Source organism: Trichosurus vulpecula, chromosome 1, assembly GCF_011100635.1.
Source record: "Trichosurus vulpecula isolate mTriVul1 chromosome 1, mTriVul1.pri, whole genome shotgun sequence".
Taxonomy (NCBI): domain Eukaryota; kingdom Metazoa; phylum Chordata; class Mammalia; order Diprotodontia; family Phalangeridae; genus Trichosurus; species Trichosurus vulpecula.
In genome coordinates, this window is record NC_050573.1 from 305,883,502 (window position 1) to 305,907,508 (window position 24,007).

The following is a 24,007-nucleotide window of genomic DNA, read 5'->3' on the forward strand; positions in this document are numbered from 1 at the left end:
AATTCAAAAGGACCTAATGGTTTGACTACAGGGAGCTCTTTGGGACAGATTTCAAAAGTACAGCAAGGAGTATACAAAACAGTGATTGCAGAAGAAACTTTAAAAATACTTCTCTGGACTGAAGAAATGGACAAAAGGAACAAAACACAGCTCCAAAGGGCAATTGGATATTTTCATGGAGTGACTTTCTTACTCAGTACTATAATAGGTGCAGGAATCTTCATAGCTCCCAAAGGAGTGCTGAAATATTCTTCCCTCCATGTGGGCGTCACACTAATCATCTGGGCTGTTTGTGCAGTGGTGTCCGTGATATCTGCTCTTACTTATGCTGAGGTGGGCACAACTTTCCCTCGAAGTGGAGCTCAATACTATTTCCTCAAAAAATCCCTGGGATCTCCATTTGTTTTCTTCTGCCTCTGGACCGGTTTCTTTACAACACCAGCAGGAATTGCTAGTCGAACCTTATTGCTGACTGAGTATGTTATTCAACCTTTCTACCCTGGGTGTTCTGCACCAACATTACCCAAAAAATGCTTGGCTTTGGCCATTTTGTGGTCTCTGGGAATCCTCGGTGTTCAAGGTGTGAAAAAAGTAACTTGGTTTCAGACAATCAGCACAATGATGAAGACAACAGTTCTCTGCCTTATTGCCCTAAATGGAGCTGTGTTGTTGGTGATAAGAAAGGAGAATTTAATCAGGTTGGGGGATGCTTTCAGTTCTGATCTTCCTAATATCTCTCAGATTCCAGAAGCCTTTTTCCAGGGATTGTATGCATATACAGGCTGGGAAGCAATGGTTTCCATTGCAGGTAATTTTTTTTTCAAATCTTAAGGGAAACATTTGTCAGATGAATACATAGTCAAGCTACTAAAATAAGAGTTTTATGCTGAAAAAGAAATTTTGTCATGCCTATGGGTTTGCATATTCTTATCTGACTTTAGAGAGGGGATTCTTAACCTTTTTGTGCCATGGACCCCTTTGGCAATCTGGTGATACCTATGGACCTCTTCTCAGAATCATGTTTTAAATGCAAAAAATAAATGACTTAAGATTACAAAAGAAACTGATTATATTGAAATGTAGTCATCAAAACACAAACAAAAAACAAGTCCACTGACCCCTGGTGAGGATTCTGCTATATAGAATATATATGTGAAACATCATAGCTAATGTTCAATAAATGTTTGCTGCTTGCTTGCTTGCTTATCGGTCTAGATTTGGGGAATTAAAGATTTTCCTAACATATACTAATACCTGGGGTATTCACAGATAGAATTCTGGGCCTACAATCAGAAAGAACATAATTTAAATATGGCCTTAGATGCTTGCTAGCTGTGCAACCTTACGCAAGTCATTTAACCTCCATTTGCCTCAATTTTCTTAAGTATAAAATTGGGTTAATTATAGCACCTACATTCCAGGCTTGTTCTGAGGATTAAATGAGATAATATTTGCAAAACACATATGTGCTTGGCACATGGTAGATGCTATATAAATGCTAGCTGATAATAATAATAATTTGTTAGCCACGTACACATCTGCTCAGTGTGTATATACACTGGTAAACCATTGGGTAGAATGAGAAGCAGTGTGGCATAGTGGAGAATGTTAGGCTTGGCATCTGCACAAATATAGGTTTTAAAATAGGTTCAGATATTTACTAGGTAAGAATAGGGACAAATCACTTAACCTCGGTTTCCTTCTCTGTAAAATGAGGATAATAATACCTATAGTCCCTACCTCCCAGGAATGTGAGGACCTCAGTTTCTGCATCTGTAAAATATGAGAGGCTGACTTAATGATCTTTATGGGCCCTTCTAGGTTTATGTTTCTGTTCTACTACCAGACATATATCCCGAGCAAGTCCATGATTAATAATTAAAGGTCCAATATATACCAAAATATTCAAAGTAACACTCTGTGATAGAAAACAAATGAACAAAACATGAAAATAACATAGCTGCCCATTAATTGAAGAATGGCTAGAAAAAAATGTGTTACATGAATATAATAGAATTTTGTTGTTTAATAAGAAATAACAAATATGACAACTCAGAGAAACAGGAAGATTTCAGTAAATTAATACAAAGTGAAGTAAGCAGAACCAAATTAATGACTATAACAAGGTACATTAAAAGACCACTAAAGGAAGCCAAATGCTGGAAAAGTCACTGAAGGACCTAGAGAACAGATAATGAAATATAACTCATTCAGCATGGCAGAGAAATGGGTGACTACTAGAACAGAAGACATTGGCAAGTGTCATTGGCACTGTATACTATGTTTTGGCTTTACTGGGTTTTTTATTGTTGTAACAAGAAAGCTTTTAATCTAGAGAGGAATAAAGACTTACCCCATCCCCCAATAAATGTAAAGACATGTAAAGACAAAAGACATCAAGAAAATATTTTAAAATAAATACATCTTTTGCCCCAATATGATCTTAGTGCCAATATAATGTAAATGTGGCTTTGTATGTAATCTGTAATGGCTCATGGCTGAGCCAGCAATGAGAAAAAGTTAGAAATACTGTAGCTTTTCTAACTACCTTCACAAAACTTAGTTATCCATCACCTTTGCGGGAGAGGAGAGATGGGGAGCCAAGGTGGGGAGAGAGGTTGGAACAGAAGGACAAGAGCAGTGCTCAAGAATATTTTTCATCCACTTAAAGGTGGCAGGAGAGATTCAAAACTACAAAAACAGGGTCTTGGTTTTTCCTCAACCTAAAGTACTCACAATAGAAGAGAAATGGGTAAATAAAATTTAAAAATGTGACAAAAGATTAAGGTGATTATTTCCCATCTGAAAATCATCCATTTTCCTCTCTCCTTCTATGTTAGAGCAGTCATAGTAATAATTATGCTCTCTGTATAAAAAGGAGGGATGGTGCATTTTGCTAGAATTACTGCACAACTAAAGACATTTAATTTTATTATATAACATATAATATACAACATATAAAAACATATTATAAGACCAACCAAAATTTGAGTAAAGATATATGAAATGAAGAATAAAGTAATGTCAATATGTTATTATTATTTCAAACTGCGAAGTGTGAATAAAAATACAAATTAAAAGTGACTTAAATAAAAGCCAAAAAAGTCATCTATAATTATTACATAATTCATTTAAATTATTATTTCTTTCTTCCAAGACAAAGCATTTTTCTCACTTCATTTGATTTTTTATCAGTATATGACATTTACAAGTTTATAATAGTCATTAGGAAAAGATACTAGAACATATACCCATTATATTACTTCTTCACACTCATAAGATACTCATAAGTCAAATCCTAAAGCAAAGAGAACCCTTACACCGAAGTAATGAAAGGCATGTCTAGAGGGAAGAGGGAAATAAGGATGGGGGCAGAAAGAATGACAAAATGCCCTGATTTTATATCATCGCATTTTGATTTGAAATATTACTTACAGACGTAGCTAAATGTTCATATAATTCAGAGGACTTTGGTTAGAATCCCAATTTGACTGACACTATATGTGACCTGGGGCAATCTGTTTACCTAGCTGGACCTCAGTTCCCTCATTCATAAAATGAAGGGTTTGAACTATTGTACCTTCCAGTTCTAACTTGAAATTAGAAGCAGCTAGATGGCTAGTGCACTGGACTTGGAGTTGGGAAGGCATGAGTTCAAATCCTGCCTCAGATATTTATTTGCAATGTGACTATGGATAAGTCGGTTCATCTCTATCTGCCTCAGTTTCTTCATCTGTACAATGGGGACAATAATAGCACCTACCTCACAGGTTATTGTAAGGATGAGATGAAAAGAAATAATACATGCGAAGTGTTTTGTAAAGTTTAAGACACTATATTGATGTCATCTATTATTATTAAATCCTGTAATAATACAAGTAGGTAGTTATTTTATTCCTAATATGCCTATTTCTCCCACTGCCTGTCAAGTGGATGGAAACATTAAAACATATCTCTTTATCAGAGAATTTTAATCTTCAAGTGTTCCTTATTAATATGAGAATATACCAAGAGGAACCATAATAAGCAAGGGAAAGATCTGGGTTCAGATAGGGAAGTTGGGATTCAGGAAAAATAAGAGGACACTGAAAATGGAGGTAAGAGGGTCCCAATGGTAGATGTGGTCCACATCACAATTTTGCCTATAGTTATGTAGCTGAAGGAAAACATTTGTTCAGTAATTGTTAATATATTCTTTTTTGTATGTGCAAAAATGTTTAAAAGAGGCTTTTAGAATCTTTTTAAAGAAGGGTATACTTTTATAAATACTGCCAGTAATCCTTAGAAAAGATGTCTGTTCATTTAAAAATGAAATTGACATCTGAATTGTTGAAAATGGTAGAGAACTCTAGTTAAATGAAGATCCCAAAACATCAATGCCTTTGATTCACCATGTAGAACATGAGATTGAGAACTGCTGGGTTGGTTAATAAATGATTTTTGTTGCTTGTACAAAGTCTATATTTTGTCCTAGATCTGTATTCCTTCTATGTGATTCTGTGATTTTAACTATCTGAACCTGCAGTTTCATTGATGTGGGTTCCTCCCTACAAAGAATGTCAATTCATAATAGCTAGCATTTATATAGTGCTTTAAGGTGTGCAAAGTGCAATACATGGTATCCCATTTGATCCTCATAACAATCCTGTGAGGTAGGCGCTATTAATTATCTCTGTTTTACAGATGAGAAAAGATAGGCAGAGAGAGGTCACACAGTCCAGTGTCTGAGGACGAAACAGACCTCAGTTTTCCTTGACCCCAACTTCAGCACTCTTATCTACTAAGCCACTTAGTTGCCTCCATAATCAGATAGTCTGAGAAGGTTGCCAGAGACACTAAGAGCTTAATGACTTCTTGATAGTCATGTAGATAATTATGTGTATGAAACAGATCTTGTTGATAGCAAAGCTGGCTCTCTACCTATTATGCCAAGTTGTTTCTTAGTAATAACTGTATATGTAGTAGCTGTAATATTAAATTTTTTAAAAACTCAATAAATATTCATTAAATGCCTACCATGTGCCAGGTACCATACTAAACACTGGTGATACAAATACGAAATAGGATAGCCCCTTCCCTCCAGGACCTTACAATCTAATGGGGAAAGAGTGCACAAAAGGAAGATGAGAGTGGGGGAGAGGGGAAAGACTGCTGGGGACATGATGTTCACGGAGCATGAACCAAGAAGAACAGCTAGTGAGAAATGAAGAGGTAAGTGGCTGGAAAGTTCTGAGCCCTCTATAAAGGGAGACTTTGGTAGGAGGTTTTTACTCCAACCTCCAGCCCTCCAATCAGAGGGGAGAGGCAGTTAAGATTACTGAGGAGGTTGTGGAATAGCAAATGAAGTAGTCATCATGATAATGAAATTTCTGGTGATGACTTTATCCTGGGAAAACATGATACTATAGTAAAACTCAACAAGAATGAGGTAGATAGCCCCAATACAAGCTTACACGTGGGCAATCTGGCCACTTCTCTGCACAATTACTCCCAAATGATTTTCTTAGCAGATTTCCTTGATGTTCTAATACAATAGAAAGAATATTGTTCTTGGTGTCAGGGACCAAGACCACAAATTCTGCTATTCCCCTCCCCTTCCTTTGTGAAGGACACTTATATGGCAGAATAAGGGAGCTATCAGGTTACAAAAGAAAAGAGAAGCATTGAAGCATTAAAAAAAATACACAGAAGAGAACAGGCAGGGAAGACAACTTTGAAAGATACATTTAAAATTTTATATATATATATATATATATATATATATATACATATATATGTATAATATATATGTATATATACTTGAAAGGAAAAGTAAGCTATATGTAACAAAAATTCACAGTTTTGTATATAATCTTGTTTTCTATTTGCTTTGTATATGGAAATGCTCATTTCATTTGGTATTTCTTAAGCTTAGAATAAAAATAAGTACTTTTATTAAAAGCACTGCCCCCACACAAATGTCACACAACCTTTCTTGGCCTCAGTCTCCTTGTCTATATGATGAGAAGTTGGACTAGAGGGGCCACTAAGGCCCATTCCAGTTTCAAATCTATGATACTATGTTCCTAAAGCAGACCCTTAAAGGTTCCGACCAAAAAATGATACTGCAGTAATTCCTTAAGACTAAGAACCCAAGAGTGTCTCTTGTCACTTGGATTGTCCAATCCATAGGACTTCTTTTTAGCCAGTAATCCCTTGTTCCCTGTATCAAATAAGGCTAGATTCTCACTCCTATTACTATCACAGAAAATATTCATTATTTCCAGTCATATAAGAGTGTTTCAACATTAGGAAAACAATATAAATAATCACATTAAGAACAAATTCACCAGACAAAACTTAAGATATTTCCTAGACACCACTTCCCTACATGCAGTCTCTCTGCAATTAGAATGCTTTTGTATTTTTATCTCCAGCACTTAACATAATGCTTGGCAACCAGTAAAGGTTTAAGAAATGCTTTATTGCTTATTCATTAAAACCAGGTAATTGTATCAAAAAAAGAAAAGCCTTTGACAAGTACAGCCAGTCAAACATTTGTTAAACCTGTACCCTGTACTGGGCACTGTACTAAGCATTAAAGATACCAAAAAAGGCAAAAATAGTCCCTTCCCTCAAGAAGCATACATTTTAATGATGGAGACAACATGTAAATAACATAGTACATACAAGTTATATAATGGGTAGGGGAAAGGTAATTTCACATGGAAAGACTTTAGCAGCTGGGGGGACTAGGAAAGACATTCTGAAGAAAGTGAAATTTGGGTTAAGACTTGAAAGAAGCTATGAAAACTAAGAGGCAATGGTAAGGACAGAGAGCAATTCAGGCTTTAGGAGAAGTCACTGAAAAGGCACAGAGACAGGAGATAGTGTGTTGTATTCAGGGAACAGTAAGGTGGCCAGTACAGCTGGATAATAAAGTATGGAGGGGAGCTGAGCTTAAGAAGACAAGAAAAGTAACTAGCTCAAACCCAAGCAAATCTATGTACAGAAGGATATTTTATAGTATGATAAAAAATCTAAATCTAAAAAAATATATTATATGCAATGGGGAAACACAAGCTGTTTTCCCAATAAATTTAAGACTATAGCAAGGACATCTTCTTTCCCCACTATCATTTAACATGGTTTTAGAAGTTCTAACAATAACAATAAAACAAGAGAAAGAAATTAAAGGCATGGACATAGGCAAAAAGGATACAAAAGCTCACTATTTGCAGAAGGGGGGAGGGAAGGAGAAGAATTTGGAGCTCTAAAATAATTTTAATGAATGTTAAAATTTGTCTTTATGTGTAATTGGAAAAAAATAAAATACTATTTTTTAAAAAAGATACAAAATATCCCAATTTGCTGATGATGTTATGTTTTACTTAGAAAACCTCAAAAAATCAGCAAAGAAGCTAACACTGAGACAATTAATATCATAAGTAATTTTCAGGATACAAAATTAGCATACAAAAATCGAAAGAATTTACATATAACAATAAAACCCAAAAGGAACTAGTAGAAGAGGAAGTTACATTTAAAAATACTACAAGGTACAAAAATATCTGGGAGTCAGTCTTTTAAGAAATACTAAAGATCTATACAAATAAAATTATGAAATTCTTCTTAAAAAATTAGAAAGCTAATGAAATAATTGTGAAGTAATATTGTACTCATTGTTGGACTTCACCAATATAATAAAAATGATGATATCAAAATTCAGTTACAGTTTTGGTGCTATGCCAATAAAACTACCAAGGGATATGTTATAGAACCAGACAAAATACCTTCTAAAAATTAATTTCAAAGAACAAAAGATCTCTAGAGAAAGAATATAAAAAATGGTTGAGATAAAAGGGGAATAGTATCTTCAGCTCTTAGATTATACTATAAAGCCAGTAATCATCAAAAACTATTTGGTAGTAGTTTAAAAATGGGAAAAAATAGATCAATGAGACTAGAAAAGGAAGGATTTCTTAAAATTGAACCCACTAAACATTTGATAAAGCCAAGAGCATAAATTACTTGAACAAAAAACTCCTTCATTAACAAGAATTGCTGAGAAAACTAGAAAACTATTGGGTAAAAATTGTTTAGACTTTTATTAGGCCCATAAAAAATAAATACATAAACTAAATATTAAATATAATACCATAAAATAATTATAAAATAAACAAATTGGGTACCTTCAATAGTTATGGCTAAGGAGAATGTTAAGAGATGGAGGCAATCAGAAAAGATCAAATAGATAATTTTGATTATTTAATTGAAAAACATTCCCAAACAAAATTAATTCAATTAGGATTAGATAGAAGCTTGCTGATTTAGTTTATATAAATTATATATGTATGTATATATAATTTAATTTGTAAAAACTGTATGAAACAACCATAAAATAATCAAAAGTGGATGTTAAAAAAATCGGAAAGAACAAGCATGGCCACAAAGAAGAGATGTGAAAACATATTCTTACTCCATTCCTTTGCAGATTTAGGAGATCCACAGGTTTAGAACATTGAATATATTTTCAGACTTTTTTGTTGTATTGGCTGGCTTTCCTGATTTTTTCCTCCTTAAAATAATGTGTTATACAGGATGGAACTTTAGGAGGGAAAAAGAAGAAGAATACTGGGAGAAATTTTGATGATGTCAAAATAAAAGACATCAATAAAATTATTTTAAAATAAACATAACAAAAATAAAATGCATTCATGCATAAAAGTGTAGGAAACATTGTTCAAATAGCTGATTAGAAGAGAAATGCAAATCAAAACAACTTTGAAGTTTTATCTCGTATCTAGCAAATTGTCAAAGATGACAAGAGATGGGAATAGTGAATATTGGAAGGGCTATGGAAAGTAGACACATTAATACACTGTTAGCAGAATTATGAATTAGTCCAGTCATTCTGGAAAACAACCTGGAATTATGCTAAGAAAGTGAATAAAATCTGCTTTCCTTTCAATCTAGAGACTCTACTTTTAGGCATCTGGGCCAAGAAAGTCAAAGATAGAAAGATGAGAGAGAGAGAGAGAGAGATAAAATCAGTCAAGTGATTCAAATTTTGTATTCAAATGCAGTAGAATACTGATAGTTCATAAAACTCAATAAAAATAATTTACTTCTTTCAATAGGATTAAAACTATATAATTCACACACACACACACACACACACACACACACACACACACACACACACACACAAAACTACCCTGCTCCACATTCAGCAGAGAAGCAGTACTGCGTCAGAAAGGTTTTCTACAGGACAATGGGAACACTGGAAGAAAGCAGGAACACTAATTCCCCATAGGCTAGGCTTTTTAGTCCCCTTCTGTATAATTCACCAAATTGTACAGAGAGTTTCCATAAAGAGAAACCAGCCTGAACAAAATCATTGTTGTTCCTACCACATCTCACTCTTGGTGAACAGATCCAAAAAAATCTACCAAGGAACCTACAACCACTTTAAATTTCCTTAAGACAATTCTGACCTTGGGGGAAAGCCTAGTATAAGCTGCACTGGAAGAAGAAATTGATATAAATAATAAAAAGATAAGAATGTGAAGCAATATAAAAGTCTTTTGAAAAAGTGCAGTTCAAGCATTGGAGCAATAAGTAAGGCCATTCATAGTATCTCTTCTGATGTAAAACAGCAATGATAAACAGCAGCAACACCAGGAACATCAGATCCAAAGCAGCTCTGACATAATCACCAAGTCCCATCACAGGTCAGAGTAACCTAGAGCAAGATAGCTGAGGTCATAACTTCTAACATGCTACCTGTCCAGAATGTGGGTATAATCGAAGACAAATGGGTTTCTCTGGGAGAGAACTTCACCTTGAGGAGTCCTCACTGTTTGGTGAGAGAGTCTTTGCTTGGTATAATCATATCTTGAAAAGTCCTAATTATGCTGGTGACTTCACTTCCTGCTCACTCTCCAATCTGATCAGCCTTTATACCTACTACTGCCTTGAATCCATTCAACTCTTTCCTCTCCCCACTTTCAATCCCTCCCCATTACATTTTCTCTTCCCCTTTTAGTCTAAGCTCCTTGAGAGTAGGGTCTATTTTGTTTTCTTGCTTTTTTATCCCTGGCTCAGAGCACAGAGTGTGGCACTTAGTAAGTAAAGATAAATGTTCTACCTATCCATCCATCCATCCATTTAACTATCTATCTACCTATCAGCTCTGATAGTCTGTGTTTCTCCAAGTAAGAATAAGGATCAAAGGACTTGCAAGAGCTGCCCAGATGTCAGGATGGCGCCTAGCAGACTACACAACTAGAACGCATATCTAATAGCATATTTTTAAGATGCCTGTGCTTTAGAACAGAGGCATCAACCACATAGCCCACAATACACCTGAGTGTGGCCCAAACCAGATTAAAATATAATTGAGAAATATTTAACAAAATAAGTAAAAAAATACAATAAAATATAGATAACATTACATTTTGAAATTAAGTCAATATGCAGTTCACAGGGATCCTTACATATTTAGTGGTCCTTAATTCTATTTGAGTTTGAAATTACTACTTTAAAGAATCTGGGGTGAGAGAAGTGAATATCTCCTCACAATAATAATTTCCATTTTTAACAAGATTTAACTTGTCTATATACTGTGAGAGGTGCCATGGATAGGGAACTGGCCTCAGACTGAGGAAGACCTGGGGTTCAAGTCCAGCCTCTGACACATAATGGCTGTTTGACTGTGAACAGTGCTCTAAGAATATGAAATCACAAGTGTAACAAAAAAAATAAGGCTTTTTTGTTTTCTTTCCTTTTCTTATACATCATAAGGAAATATCTTATAAATAGTATGTTTGATAAAATATGCTCTTTATGATGACTTTCTTTCTCTATTTTAGGAGATGTAAAAAACCCAGCTAAGAATATTCCCAGATGCATATTCACTGCACTTTTCTTGGTGACCATACTTTACCTTCTGGTTAATATTTCCTACCTGACTGTTCTAACTCCTGAAGAAATCATCGCTTCAGGTATGGTTCTAGGTAACTGAGAAGAGTTCTCACAGCTGGATGTGATCTCTCCTTATTTTGTATTCTCATTATACCTTGTTTATACTTTCTATGCAATTGAATTTTATCTTGTAGTATAACTATTTGTGTATGTTGCTTATCTTTCTCACTAGAGTGTAAGCACCTCAAAAACTAGGACCAAATTATGTTTATCTTAGCAAGTTTCCTAGAATCTACAACAATGGCACACGCATGTTTTTAGATATTGAGTGAATGCATATGTTAACGGCTAAGAACTAGAGCAGATGATTGGGCACCAGCAGAAATTTTAAAAAGGAAGGTGTCCAAAGTTATGTCCCAAACTCTTACACATCTACCATTTAAAGCCTATATGCTTTACTTATGCTGATAAAGAGAGTCTAAGTTGAGGGATCATTGGAATACCAAGGGAATTAGAGCTATAATGAAGTAGCAAAAAGAACTTTATTAAAACAATAGAAAAGGATAAATGGGGAAAACATGCTTCTAATGGGGGGTGGGGAGCAGGGTGTTCTAGCGCTTAAGCTCCTTATCATAAAGCCTAGTCCAACACAGTTTTACTTTAAGATAAAGTACCTTTGCTGTTATGAGGGCCTATCCAAAAGCTTAAACAAATGAGGCAATGTATACTACACACAAATTCTACAAAATTTCAATTCATTTTCATGATCCAAGGAATATGCATTCAGAAAAAAAATTTCACTAGGAAATTCTGCATGTAAAGAAGAGGAAGTCGCACTGAAGGAATGCATGATTTTCTACTATAAATAACATAAGTAAAGTCAACGTAGAGTATGAGGGAACTCGTGCTCCACAAATACCTTCTTTGTCATAACAGGTATTCATGAGGACTTGGAAGAATAATAGAAGAATTGGAAGGGGGAGAGAAGAGTAGAAAAAATCAGGAGAGAACGATTGCTAGTCTGGTGTACTTGTGCAGGTGTAATCTGACTCCTATCTAGAGGGCTGGGGAGGTCCTAGAACAACCCTGTAGTGCTATGTTCTACAGAAAGAGATGTAATTCTTGATTGAGAGATCTCTCAGCCTATGAAGCTGCCTATGGCATATGTGGAGAGGTGATTTTAGGTTAGAAGAGGGACTTTGGAGAAGGAGAGAGAAAAGTGGAGTTCTAAGAGAAATGAGAGAGGGAGAAGGCAAAAACTTTTGAATGGCAAACAGAAGCCTCTGATATCTCCTACATGTGATTCCCTGACATGCCCCTTGATGCTCAGCACCTGCTTCCCATGGACTGCTCCTAATGAACTTCCCAAATGAGATCATTCTCTCCTTGAGAGCTGAGATAAAATCTCAGCCTTCAAGTACAAGAGTCCATTTACTTTTGAGTACTCTGCTTTAATCTGTAAAATTTACCAATTTCTATTTACTGTTTGCTTCGATAAATATGATTGTTATCTGAGAGTATCTTTTATGGATAAGAAAGAGCTAGTCTGAGAGTAAGCTGTTACTCTTTCCACTTGAGAGGGAGAGGGCAAATGGCTTTTATTCTGAACATCTGTAGCACCAATGCTATCCCCACAGCAGCTGCTATGAATATGCTAGCATGTTTCTGAATCGCAAAATATAACAGACTCTCTCCATGGAAGATGAAACCAATACATTTATTCAAACACCAGAAAGCCAAATCTATCATAGTAATAAAGAAATCCATCATAGTAACCAAGAAGTCTCTACACATTACCACTGCAGGGGGCACCACTATTCCCAAGCCTTCCCTCCCTTAAGCCTTCTCACAAACAAACTCCCCTAAGCAAAATCACTCCCTCTCACTCACTCATGCCAGCTGCTGCTCTGTCTCTCTCCCTCCTCTCTCTCCAAGCTCCAACTCCCTCCTTCTCTCTCCCAGCTCTGACTCACTCCAACTTCCTGCTCCACCAATTTGCCAAGCTCTTCCCACCACAGGCTCCATGTGATTCGTACTCATGTGACTCAGGGAGGTCACATGGGCCTATTAAAGGATGGGAAAGATCTTCCCATTCTGTTAACTATACATTAAGGACACAACACCTAATATGGATTGCTTCGTATTCACTAATAATTAAAGAAATATAAATTAAAACGACTGAGGTTCTACCTCATGTCTATCAGATTAGCAAAGATGACAAAATGGGAAAATGACTAGGGTTGAAGGGGCTGTGGAAACCAGACACATTAATATGCTGCTGGAAGAGCAGTGAATTGGTCCAAGCAATTTGGAAATATACCTCAAAAGTTACTAAACTCTACATATATCCTTGACCCAGCAATACCATTACCAAAGAAGCCAAAGAAAAAGAGAAAAGACCCACAGGTACAAAAATATGTACAGCAATTCTGTTTTGTGGTGGCAAAGAACTAGAAACTTAGGGGCTGCTCATTAATGTGGGGAAGATGAATGATTTTGGTGTATAAATGTAATAGAACATCATTGTGTCATGAGAAATGATGAAAAGAATGCCTTTGAAGAAATGTGGGAAGATTTGTATTACTTGATACAGATTGAAGTGAGTAGAACCAGTAGAACAATTTATACGACAATAATATTGTAAAGACAAACAACTTTGAAAGACTTAAGAACTCTAGTGATCCCAACTACCATTTCACACGACTCATAATGAAATGTGCCACTCACTTTTGTCATATGATAAAGAGGTGATGGACAGAGTCACACATTTTGGAGATGGCTAATGTGAAAATTTGCTTTGTTTGACTATGCATATTTATTACAAAAGTTTTGTTTTCCTTTCTTTTACAATGGGGGTTGGGGAACACGGAATGAAGAGACAATAGATTTTAATTGAAGGAAAAAATTTAATTTAAGAAACAAAAAGAGCTTCACATCTTTAAACTACAAATATACACTACAAATACAAAACTACAAATATAAACTACTATAAACTACAAATATATAACGTGTTGTCAATGTCTAGCCTCATACCCCTCTTGGAGATAGGAAAGCAAAGAAGTGATTGCTCAGCTATGGCTGTCTTACCTACCCCTTCCCCATTAGGTGCCTGGCAGAGCCCCAACAAACATAGACATTGAAATCTCCCTGGAGTTGGGGTACACCAGATCCCAGACCATGTCTATCTAAATATATCCCACAATTAGGGACACCCCAGTTTCCTGAGTTCATAAGTTCAAAAGCTTAAACAAATGAGGCAATGTATACTGCACACAAATTCTACAGAATTTCAAGTCATTTTCATGATCCAAGGAATACGCATACAGAAAAAAAAAATTCACTAGGATTTTCTGCATGTAAAGCAATCAAATATCCCCCTAATGATAATTTGGAAACCCACATTCAAAAAGGCTATGCCTGATTTGTTTAGAATAATAAATTTAATGCAAAAATCTTGCAAATAGGAGGGGGGAAATCACTTCCTTTATTACTTGTTTCTTCTACTTCCCTTTTATTGATTGGCCAGGCCAAGTAGAAGGAAGACGTTCTTCTCAAACTATGTAAGAATAAATTCAGAGAAGTTTCTTTATTGAAAAATTCCTCTCTTTTAAAGGGACTCTACATGGATTAAAGGTTATTTCTTCTCCATAAGTAGATCTAGGTCTCTTTGTGTGCAAAAAGACTCAGATAAAGATGACAGAAAACACTTTTAATAACATTCATTCATTCTACACAAGAAAGAATAATCATCTAAATCAATAAACTACTGGAAACTTTACTCAGGAGGGAAAGAGGAGAGCACTTAATCTATTTCTGTTGTAGAAACAGTTAAATTCTCTTCCAAAATGACTGGAAGGTTTGTTAGTTGGTTAAGTTGTTGGGTTTTTTTTTTCAGTCTCTACATCATTCTCCTTCCCAGGCTTGTTCAGATTTACTAAAACCAGAGGGCAAATGAAACTACAAAAAAAAAAAAATCTACCATGTATCTCCTTAAAGGAATCTCAAAATGAAAAATCTTAGAAATGGTATAGTCAAAATCTAGAGCTTCCACATCAAAAAAAAATATTGCAAGCAGCCAAAAAAGTTCAAATATGAAGAAAGAGTTAAAATTTGAAGGAACCATAGTAAGGAGCAAATTGGAAGGGCCTAAGCAATGATAAAATGAGTATATTCTAGTAGAAGGAAAAGAGATATATCCCTTCAAAATTTTAATATCCTGAAGAGTCACAATGGGAATTAAATAAGACAAAAGGCCTACCGACAAAGTTCTATTTTGATAGTTCAAAGAGGCAAAACAAAATGGGGGACAGGAAGAATATAACAGGGATGAAATTGGAAAGAAGGGGGTAGAACTTACTGTGTCTTATGCTTGAGGTGCAAGAGAAGGAAAGTATACAAACTTGGAAGGGTGTGGGGGAAGTGGGCATCATATGAACCTCACCTCTGAAGCTCTGAATAAGACAAAGGAGGGTTGAGCACACAACCATGCAGATGCAGCAAATTTTGATGCAGTAATACATTACATTTAACATGGAAATAAGAGGAAGAGAAGGAAGGGCATGGGATGGGGGTAGAGTTGGGGGAGAAATAGTCACAAAACAAAGTTCAACCTTGGAGGGTGGTTGCAAAAGGGAGATTGAAAGAAATAAGGACCAGTGAGCAAATTCTTGTTGAGGGGAAGGGAAGAGAGACAGTAGAGTATTTTTATTAATTCAATTACATATCACTAATGTTAATCACATTATTTTTTACCATCCTCTTATTATTTGTGAAGAGGGAAGAGAGGAACAAAGAGAGGAGAAAGGATGAACATATCATGGAAGGAAATATACAATTAAAAACACCCAAAGCAGTCCATAAGGGAAAATATACCTAACATTTTCACTAATAAGAGAGAAAAGAATAACAAATGGAACTTGCAACTTAAAAAAAAATCTACAATACCAACAAATCTAAAAAATCTCCAATTAAACACAAAAATAAAATCCTGAAAGGCAGACTAACAAAATTGAAAGAAAAAAAACCACTAAGTTGATAAATAAAACAGCTATTTTTAAAAATCTAAATAAAAATTTAAGACTTAGCTAATTTTATTTTTTTAAAAGAGATGAAAATCAAATTGCTAATATAAAAAATTTTTAAAAAGGAGAATTGATAACAAATGAGTAAGGAATAAAGAAATTATTAAACCATTTTGTATAATCAAATGGCCACAAAACTGATGATTTAAATGAAATAGATGAATATTTGCAAAAATAGAAAATACTTGAATTAGCATAACAATAAATAGACAAATTTAATAACAATCTCACAAAAAGAAATTGGACATGCCATAAATGAACTCCCAAAGAAAAAATCCCATAGCCAGATGGATTCACAAGAAAATTTTATCAATTCAAAAAATATTAGATATTACATAATTGTTTTTGCAAAAATAGAGAAAGGCTACTAACAAATTCCTTATATGATACAAATATAATGTTGATACCTATAAGTGAGATACAAAGCAGGAAAAGAAAATTAACATCTGTAATTAATATTGACACAGAAATATAGAATAAAATGTTAGCATAGAAGTTGTCATGAAATCATAATAGCTAACTATATAGCACTTTAGGTTTTACAAAGTGTTTTGCTAGGTTACATTAATATGATTATTTAGTGCTTCAACATATGAGAGTATGTATATATTCCATCTATCATATATCAGCACTAATCGAGGCAAACCAAACAACTCATCCCTTTCTATCTTCACATTCTACCTCACTCCCACTCTAAACTTGTTCTCTACCAAAACTTCAATATTTATAACTTGAGTTTTATTTCCTTTCTAATAATTTACTGATAGAAAAAAAACACATACTAGTTTTCTGTAAATAAGGGATACATTTTAAAAATTATTTCTCATTTTTAAAGGAATTTTAGCCAGGAAAGTACATCTAAAAAGGCTATTTATCAGATTCTTTGTCTATTCATCTATCATAGAAGCAGAATGATAATGAATATAGACAGTTATATTTTAGGTCCAAAATTAGAAATGAGATAATTTTGTCATTCAATAGTGAATAAAAGGTTAACTCAAAAAAAGGGTACTCAACAAATATACAGGATGTCCCTAAAGAGTCTGGACACATAGGAAATCTCATTAACATCTCATTAACCATTTCACCAAAGACTCTGTGTTGTTCAGCGACTTCTTTGTCTGGGGTAGGCTAAAGGAGAAGGTGTACTCAATGAAAATCACAAATGCAACACACTTGATTGAACACATAGAGAGTGAATGTGATTAAATTGACAGCGATGTGGAGCTACTGCATTGAGTTCATGTGAATCTTGCAAAGCTCATCAACCTTTGCATCACAAATGATGGAAATCATATTGAAGATATTATTTGCTAATATTCCAATTAAATAAAATGTTGAAAATTTCATTTGTTTCATTTCTTGAAAATATGCATTTTTGCCTATGTGTCCAGACTTTAGGAACACCCTGTATAACACTTGGCATGGATGCATTAGCCCGCTTACCTGTATAGAGAAACTGTCAGACTAGCAAGGTGTGTTGGGACTGAGTCTGAAGGTCCCGACTCCAGATGGGGGAAGGGGAGGAAGAGAGCGATCATTTGATGCCCTTCGGCAACCAGGAACCAATCAATATGGCTTGAGGCCATCAGAAGACCAAGTCAATTTAGGGTAGACTTGAGTCTTAGCCTCTGGGCCAGTCAAGTCCTGAGAACAGTCACCTTGCCTTTTAGGGAAAGAAATAACCTAACCTACATAAAAGAGATGGTAGAGAGAGAGATAGATACCCCAGAAGATACTGGTACTCCCTTCCTGATTCTCCTCCTACCTGACTGCTCCTTGTCTTTCTCCCCTGTTGGATCCTCTTCCAGATCACACTCTCTAACTCGAGGTATCCCCCAGAGTTCTGGCCTGGGCCTTCTTTTCTTCTCCCTCTATACTACTTCACTTGATTTCATCAGCTCCCACGGATTTAATTACCATCTCTATGCTCCCACTTCCATCCAGAGACACCAGTTTCCTGACTATTTGACAAACAAGACATTCCATCTCTTGGCTCTGGGCCTATTCTCTGGCTCTCCCTCCCCCACTACACCTATTCACTTCCCTACCTTTAAGTTCCAACTAGAATGCTTTCTTTTACTGAAAGGCTTCCCCGTCCTGTCTTAATTCTAGGGCCTTCCTTCTGTTAATTACTTCCTATTTGTCCTATATAGCTTGCTTTGTATATATTTGTTTGCGTGTTGTCTCTGCCATTAGATTGTAAACTCCTTGGGAACAGGGACTGTCTTTTGCCTCTTTCTGTATCGCCAGCATTTAGTATAGTGCTTGGCATATAGTAGGATCTTGATAAATGTGTATTGATTGTTGGATTGATTGATCCCTTTACAATCCATCCAAGCAAAGCTCTCCTTTATATGATGATGAGAAATTGGAAAAGGATTTCTGTGGCTCAGCTAAGGGCACATTCAAGATTTTGGGCACCAGGTAAGTGAAGGCAGCATTGTTTTGATGAAATATCTATCTTTAGAAAATTCATTCAGCCTATTTCTAGAAGACTAAGTATAGGTTACAAAACAAAGCTTGTGTTCTAGAAATAGTAAGGTTTGTGCATTTATGTTATTTAGTTTAAAAGCATAAGGTGAATTCACAGAATACAATGAATGAAATGAGAATGTTGCTTCCGCTTTATCACAATTTGTATAACGTAAAATGTTTAAAATTTTTTTTTATTTAATTGGTTTAGGGCAGGGGTATCAAACTCCAATAGAAACAGGACCACTAACCCATATATAAGGTGTGGGTCACAAACTTTTTAAATGTAATAATATCTGTGTTTTATCGTAGTTTTATTTATTTCATTAAAAATTTCCCAATTACATTTTAATCTGATTCAGGTGTATTATGGTCCCAATTCATCCAGGCAACTTGACACCTCTGGTATAGGAAACTCCCATTATGGAAACTGCCTCTACCAATGCAGATTGGCACTTACTCTGCAATTAAGAGTCTTAGAGAATTTTGCTCCCATGAGTTTTTAACAGATGTTCAGACAATTGCAGCTAATGGATAACTAATAAAGAATTCTGGGTAAAAGAGGGGAATAAACAAAGTGGTACTTTGGGAAGACTATCAGGGACTGAGTTGATTAGAGGATATAGGGCCCAGGGGAAAGGTTCCACTTAGGAAGCTACTGTTATGATTTAGGTGTGAGATAATTAAGGGATGGACTAGAATGATGGCAATGGACATGGAAAGTAAAGGACAAAAGCTAGAGATCATCCTAGCTCCATCCTCATTATCTCTTGCCTAATACATTGTGAGAGCCTGCTAAGCTCCTTTGCCTCTATTCTTCCTTTCCCAATCCATCTTTGACACTGCTGCCCAAACCATCTTAACACACATTTCAGTTCCTTTTTATCATTTCTCAAACATTTATTTCTGCAGGTTCCAGTATTGCCAGAATTCTACTTGGATTCTGATGAGATTCCTTAGATTTGGGAGCAACAAATCATTCTTACTCCACATAAATCCACTCCCTTTCCTTCATTCCAACTGCAGCCTCAGCTTGTCTTCCTTCTCTACTGCTTTTTAAACTTTCTGATTCTCAAAAGACATGTCACAAAATCACAGTCCCTACGTTCTGGCATAATCATGCTGGGTCCAAACATCTTTCTGAGAAATGAAGTCTTGGGAATTTATGTTGATAATTGATATTCCCTGAACCCTAGTATTATGAGAAATGCAGTTAGATTAGAATGAAGTCCATTCCCTCAGACTTGCCCCTATTCTAGGAAAATACTGCGAAGTTTACTATTGTTCCTTTTGTAATTATGATTATTATTCACTTTATAATTGAAAAAATAACAAAGCTGATTCAGGGACTTTTCAAATCACAGAGCAAATTAGGAAGAATCAGGGGGTTGTTACTCTACTATAAATTCTTCAAATATAAAGCAATGTGTAATATCCATCTCTTACACAAAATTGCACTATATTTAATCAACCTACTTTGTGATTTCATATACATGTGTCAATCACTACTTTCTGTCAAGATATGCCTTTCTGATGAAACATTTTTATTTTGAATCAGTCATATTCTGAATGATATTTTTTTGTGTTTTTTTAATAGATGCTGTCGCAATAACATGGGCTGATAGAGTAATTCCCTCCTACCAGTGGATCATTTCCATAGGTGTTTCTACTTCAATTCTCAGTGGCCTTTTATCTACTATATTTTCATCATCAAGACTACTCTATTGTGCAAGCCAAGAGGGGCAGATGCCTTTGTTGTACTCTATGCTTAACATCCACTCCAGTCCAGCTTTACCTGTGATTCAGACAATCATCATTGCGTCTGTTATGATTTTTCCCTCAGACTTAATCCGATTGATAAACCTTCTAGGCTTCTCAGGATCAATTCAAATGATGTTGACCATAATAGGTGTAATTAAGTTGAGATACCAGGAGCCTAATTTACCTAGACCTTTTAAGGTAAGGAATGCAGAAAACGTGAGTTTTCTGTTTCTTCTTTCTCTATATATAATTCATGTGTATATTTAATATGTGACAAAAGCTAAATCCTTCCAGACCATTGTAAACCCATTTAATGATCATGTTGCCTTGGCTCCTCATGTTTTGGTTTTTTGGTATGTATACTGCATGGGTCATATTTAACATAAGGGGCAAGGAACTTAGTAAAAAATATGAATTAGTGCTCAACAGAAAAAAAATAGATGATATTTTGAGTACTATTGGGTTGGACACAAGCAGATAATGGTTGTTGAAAAAGAAAGCAACTCTATTCATTTATCTCTGCTTCCCATGCTCATAGAAGCAACCTACTAATCACTCAGGTTCTCAATTTCTAAGTCATCCTTTATATTTTCCTTTCTCTCATCCCCTATAACCAATTAATTGGCAAATCTTATCAATTCTACCTACAAAACATCTAATATCCACCACCACCCCTCTCCATGCATGTGGCTTGTCCAAGCCCTTGTCCTCTCTCATCTGGACTATAGTGGATACAGTGCCGGGCCTGGAGTCTGGAGGACCTGACTCAAATCCTTACTAGCTGTGTGACCCTGGGCAAGTCACTTAACCCTGTTTGCCTCAGTTTCTTCACCTGTAAAATGAGCTGGAGAAGGAAATGGCAAACCACTCTAGGATCTTTGCCAAGAAAACCCCAAAGTGGGGTTGCGGAGAGTTGGAAATATCTGAAATGGCTCAACAGCAACAATAACAACGGGCCCCTGCTTTTCCAGTGTTTCCATTTTCTAATCTTTCTTCCATTTAGTTGCCAGAATAATCTGAATAATACAAAGGTCTGACCATCACACACACACACACACACACACACACACACATACACATACCCACCAAATCTCTACAGGTTCCCTTTCACCTGTAGGGTAGAGCCTGCCACACTCTGGCTCTAAGCCATCTGTCCACACTTATTTGATATTAGTTCCCTACACATAGGCTACATTCCTGGCAAACTGTCTTATTGGTTATTTCTCAAATTCCTTCTCCCATCTACAAGCTGTTGTATAGCCTGACTTCTAATGACATTTCCCTTTACCTCCACCTATTAGAATCCTAAGCTTCCTAAAGCTTAGCTCAGGTGCCTCTTACTAGGCAAATTTTTTCCTGATCTTCCCAACTGCTACTGCTTTCTATTTTCTCAGCTTATCTTGTTTTTAATAATGTGTATACATGTTGTCCCCTTAGTAGAATGTAAGCTTCTTTAGGGCAGGGGTGTTTATTTATCTTTGTCTCCTCAGTGCCTTGTATATCTTAGGCACTTAATAAATTTCTTTATAAACATAATAAATTAGACACTTAATAAATGTTGACTTAGAGGATAAAAACCCAAGTCCACTACTGAAAAACAGATTTTCACCCCATCTTTGTCCATCCAGGAGTAAATGAGTATTTTTTAATATATTTTATTTGCCCCCCAATTACATGTTAAAACAACTTTTAAACATATTTTTTAAATTTTTGAGTTCCAAATTCTATCCCTCCTTCCCTCCTTCCCCTCCCTGTGGCCTGAGATGGTAAGCAACCAGATATAGGTACGATATGTACCTATATGTACGTTTCCATATTAGTCATTTTGTATAAGAAGACTTGAATAAAAGAAAAAGAATAAAAAAGAAAATGAAAAATAGCATGCTTCAGTCTGTATTCAAACATTATCAGTTCTTTCTCTGGAGGCAGATAGTATGCTTCATCATTAGTCCTTTGGGATTGTCTTGGACCATTACTGAAAATAGCTAAGTTCTTCATCAAACAATATTGCTGTTGCTGTGTATAACATCCTGGTTCTGTTCAATTCCCTTTGCATCAATTCATGTAAGTCTTTCTGAAATCATCCTGCTTGTAATTTCTTAAAGCCCAATAGTATTCCATTACAATCATATACCACAGCTTGTTTAGCCATTCCCCAGTGATGGGCATCTTTTCAATTTCCAATTCTTAGCCACCACAAAAAGAGCTGCTATAAATATTTTTGTACATATAGGTCCTCCCCCCTCCCTTTTTTTTTAATGTCTTTGGGATATAGACTTAACAGTGGTACTGCTGGATCAAAGGGCATGCACAGTTTTATAGTCCTTTGGCCATAGTTCCAAATTGCTTAATGAGGAGTGTTTTTAAAATATTTTATAGTAATTATGTAAGAAGCTTAATAGAAATGAACTGCATTGAATTTCAGCCTAAGTGTGATTCCTATGGATGAGGCTTCCACCTTTATTCCGAGTGGAGCCTTAATCAAAGCAATATCTTTCGTTTTAGAAGTCATAATGCAGAAGGTGGAGAAGGGTATTAGGATTGTGGTAATCAAACTTCCCAAAGTAGGGAAACATGCAGTTATGAGATATGAGGCAAAATCTTGAGCTCTTTCTCCCCTACAAGATGCTTCCTCTTTCCAGCATCTTTTGTACTGAAAAAGAAGAGGGATGTACCAGTCATTTTGCATCTAAGTCATTGGACAATACTGATAACAACAATCCTTTCTTTTCCTGAGATAGGATCATAGATAAAATGTACCCATTAATTCTTCAGAACAGAAATGTTTGTCCTGTTTTAGTAAAGTAAGTCAGAAATGATAAATAATTATTTTATATCAAACCTGCTGAAGAATAATCTTGATTCTTTGGGGGTCACAGGTATATTTTTTTTTGAGTGAGCATATAGTGTGAACTGACGGAGAAAGACGGAAGTTGGGAAAACTGTTCTACTTTGAATTCTATTAGTTTACAAGTATCTTAGTTTCTATTTACTCATTTTCCTAAATATAGAACTGAAAATGAGAATCACATATTTTAAGATTATGGCATCATGGATTTAGAGCTGAGGGGGACCTCAAAGACAATCTAGTCCAGTCTCCTTGTTTTATAAATGAGGAAACTGAGATCCAGAGAAGTTAAGTAAAATTGCTCAAGATTACACAGGTGGTATTATGATCATTCCCTCTGACCTTGAGAAATGCTCAGGAAGAAAAAGTTTTGTTTTTAAAATTTCTTGTACTAGCTTCTATATGGGCAAAGTTTAGTCATATCTAACATTATTTTTCTTTTCATCCTCAGGTACATTTATCATTTGCACTAGGAACATTCATTCTGTTTTTCCTCTTGGTTTTGATTCCAATTATCCAATCTCCAAAGATGTACCATATTTACGTGCTTTGCTTTATTCTATCAAGCTTTTTGTTATATCTGGTTTTTGTACACTTCAAGTTTTGTTTTGGTTGGTTTAATGAAGTCACTTGCTATTTGCAATTGCTGTTGAATATTTCACCCCCTGATGGGTCTGAGGAATAGAAATAACTTTACCAAAAAAGTGTTCTGAATTTTCAACAAAAATATAACAAAGATTAAACACTTGTTGAAAAAATGACTTATTAAATTACTGTTTTGGAGCTATCCACAGCTCTTTATGTGTGTCAGACAATGAATGATCCATGAAAACCACAACAATCCACCTGTCTATTACTTGGAATGGGAGTCCACCAGACCTCTTCCTAAAAGAAGGCAAATAGTACCGCATGTGGAATTATTACACTATCTTCACAC

General features: G+C 35.4%; 1 protein-coding gene across 1 annotated transcript; it reads left to right on the forward strand.

The window, feature by feature from the left end:
- SLC7A13 (solute carrier family 7 member 13) lies at window positions 1-23,755 on the forward strand. The gene is made up of 4 exons (XM_036765704.1): window positions 1-808; window positions 10,854-10,985; window positions 20,059-20,420; window positions 23,522-23,755. Exons 1-4 carry the CDS (start codon window positions 127-129, stop codon window positions 23,753-23,755), a joined length of 1,410 nt encoding a protein of 469 aa, XP_036621599.1. The 5' UTR covers window positions 1-126.
- Window positions 23,756-24,007: the final 252 nt, after the last annotated feature.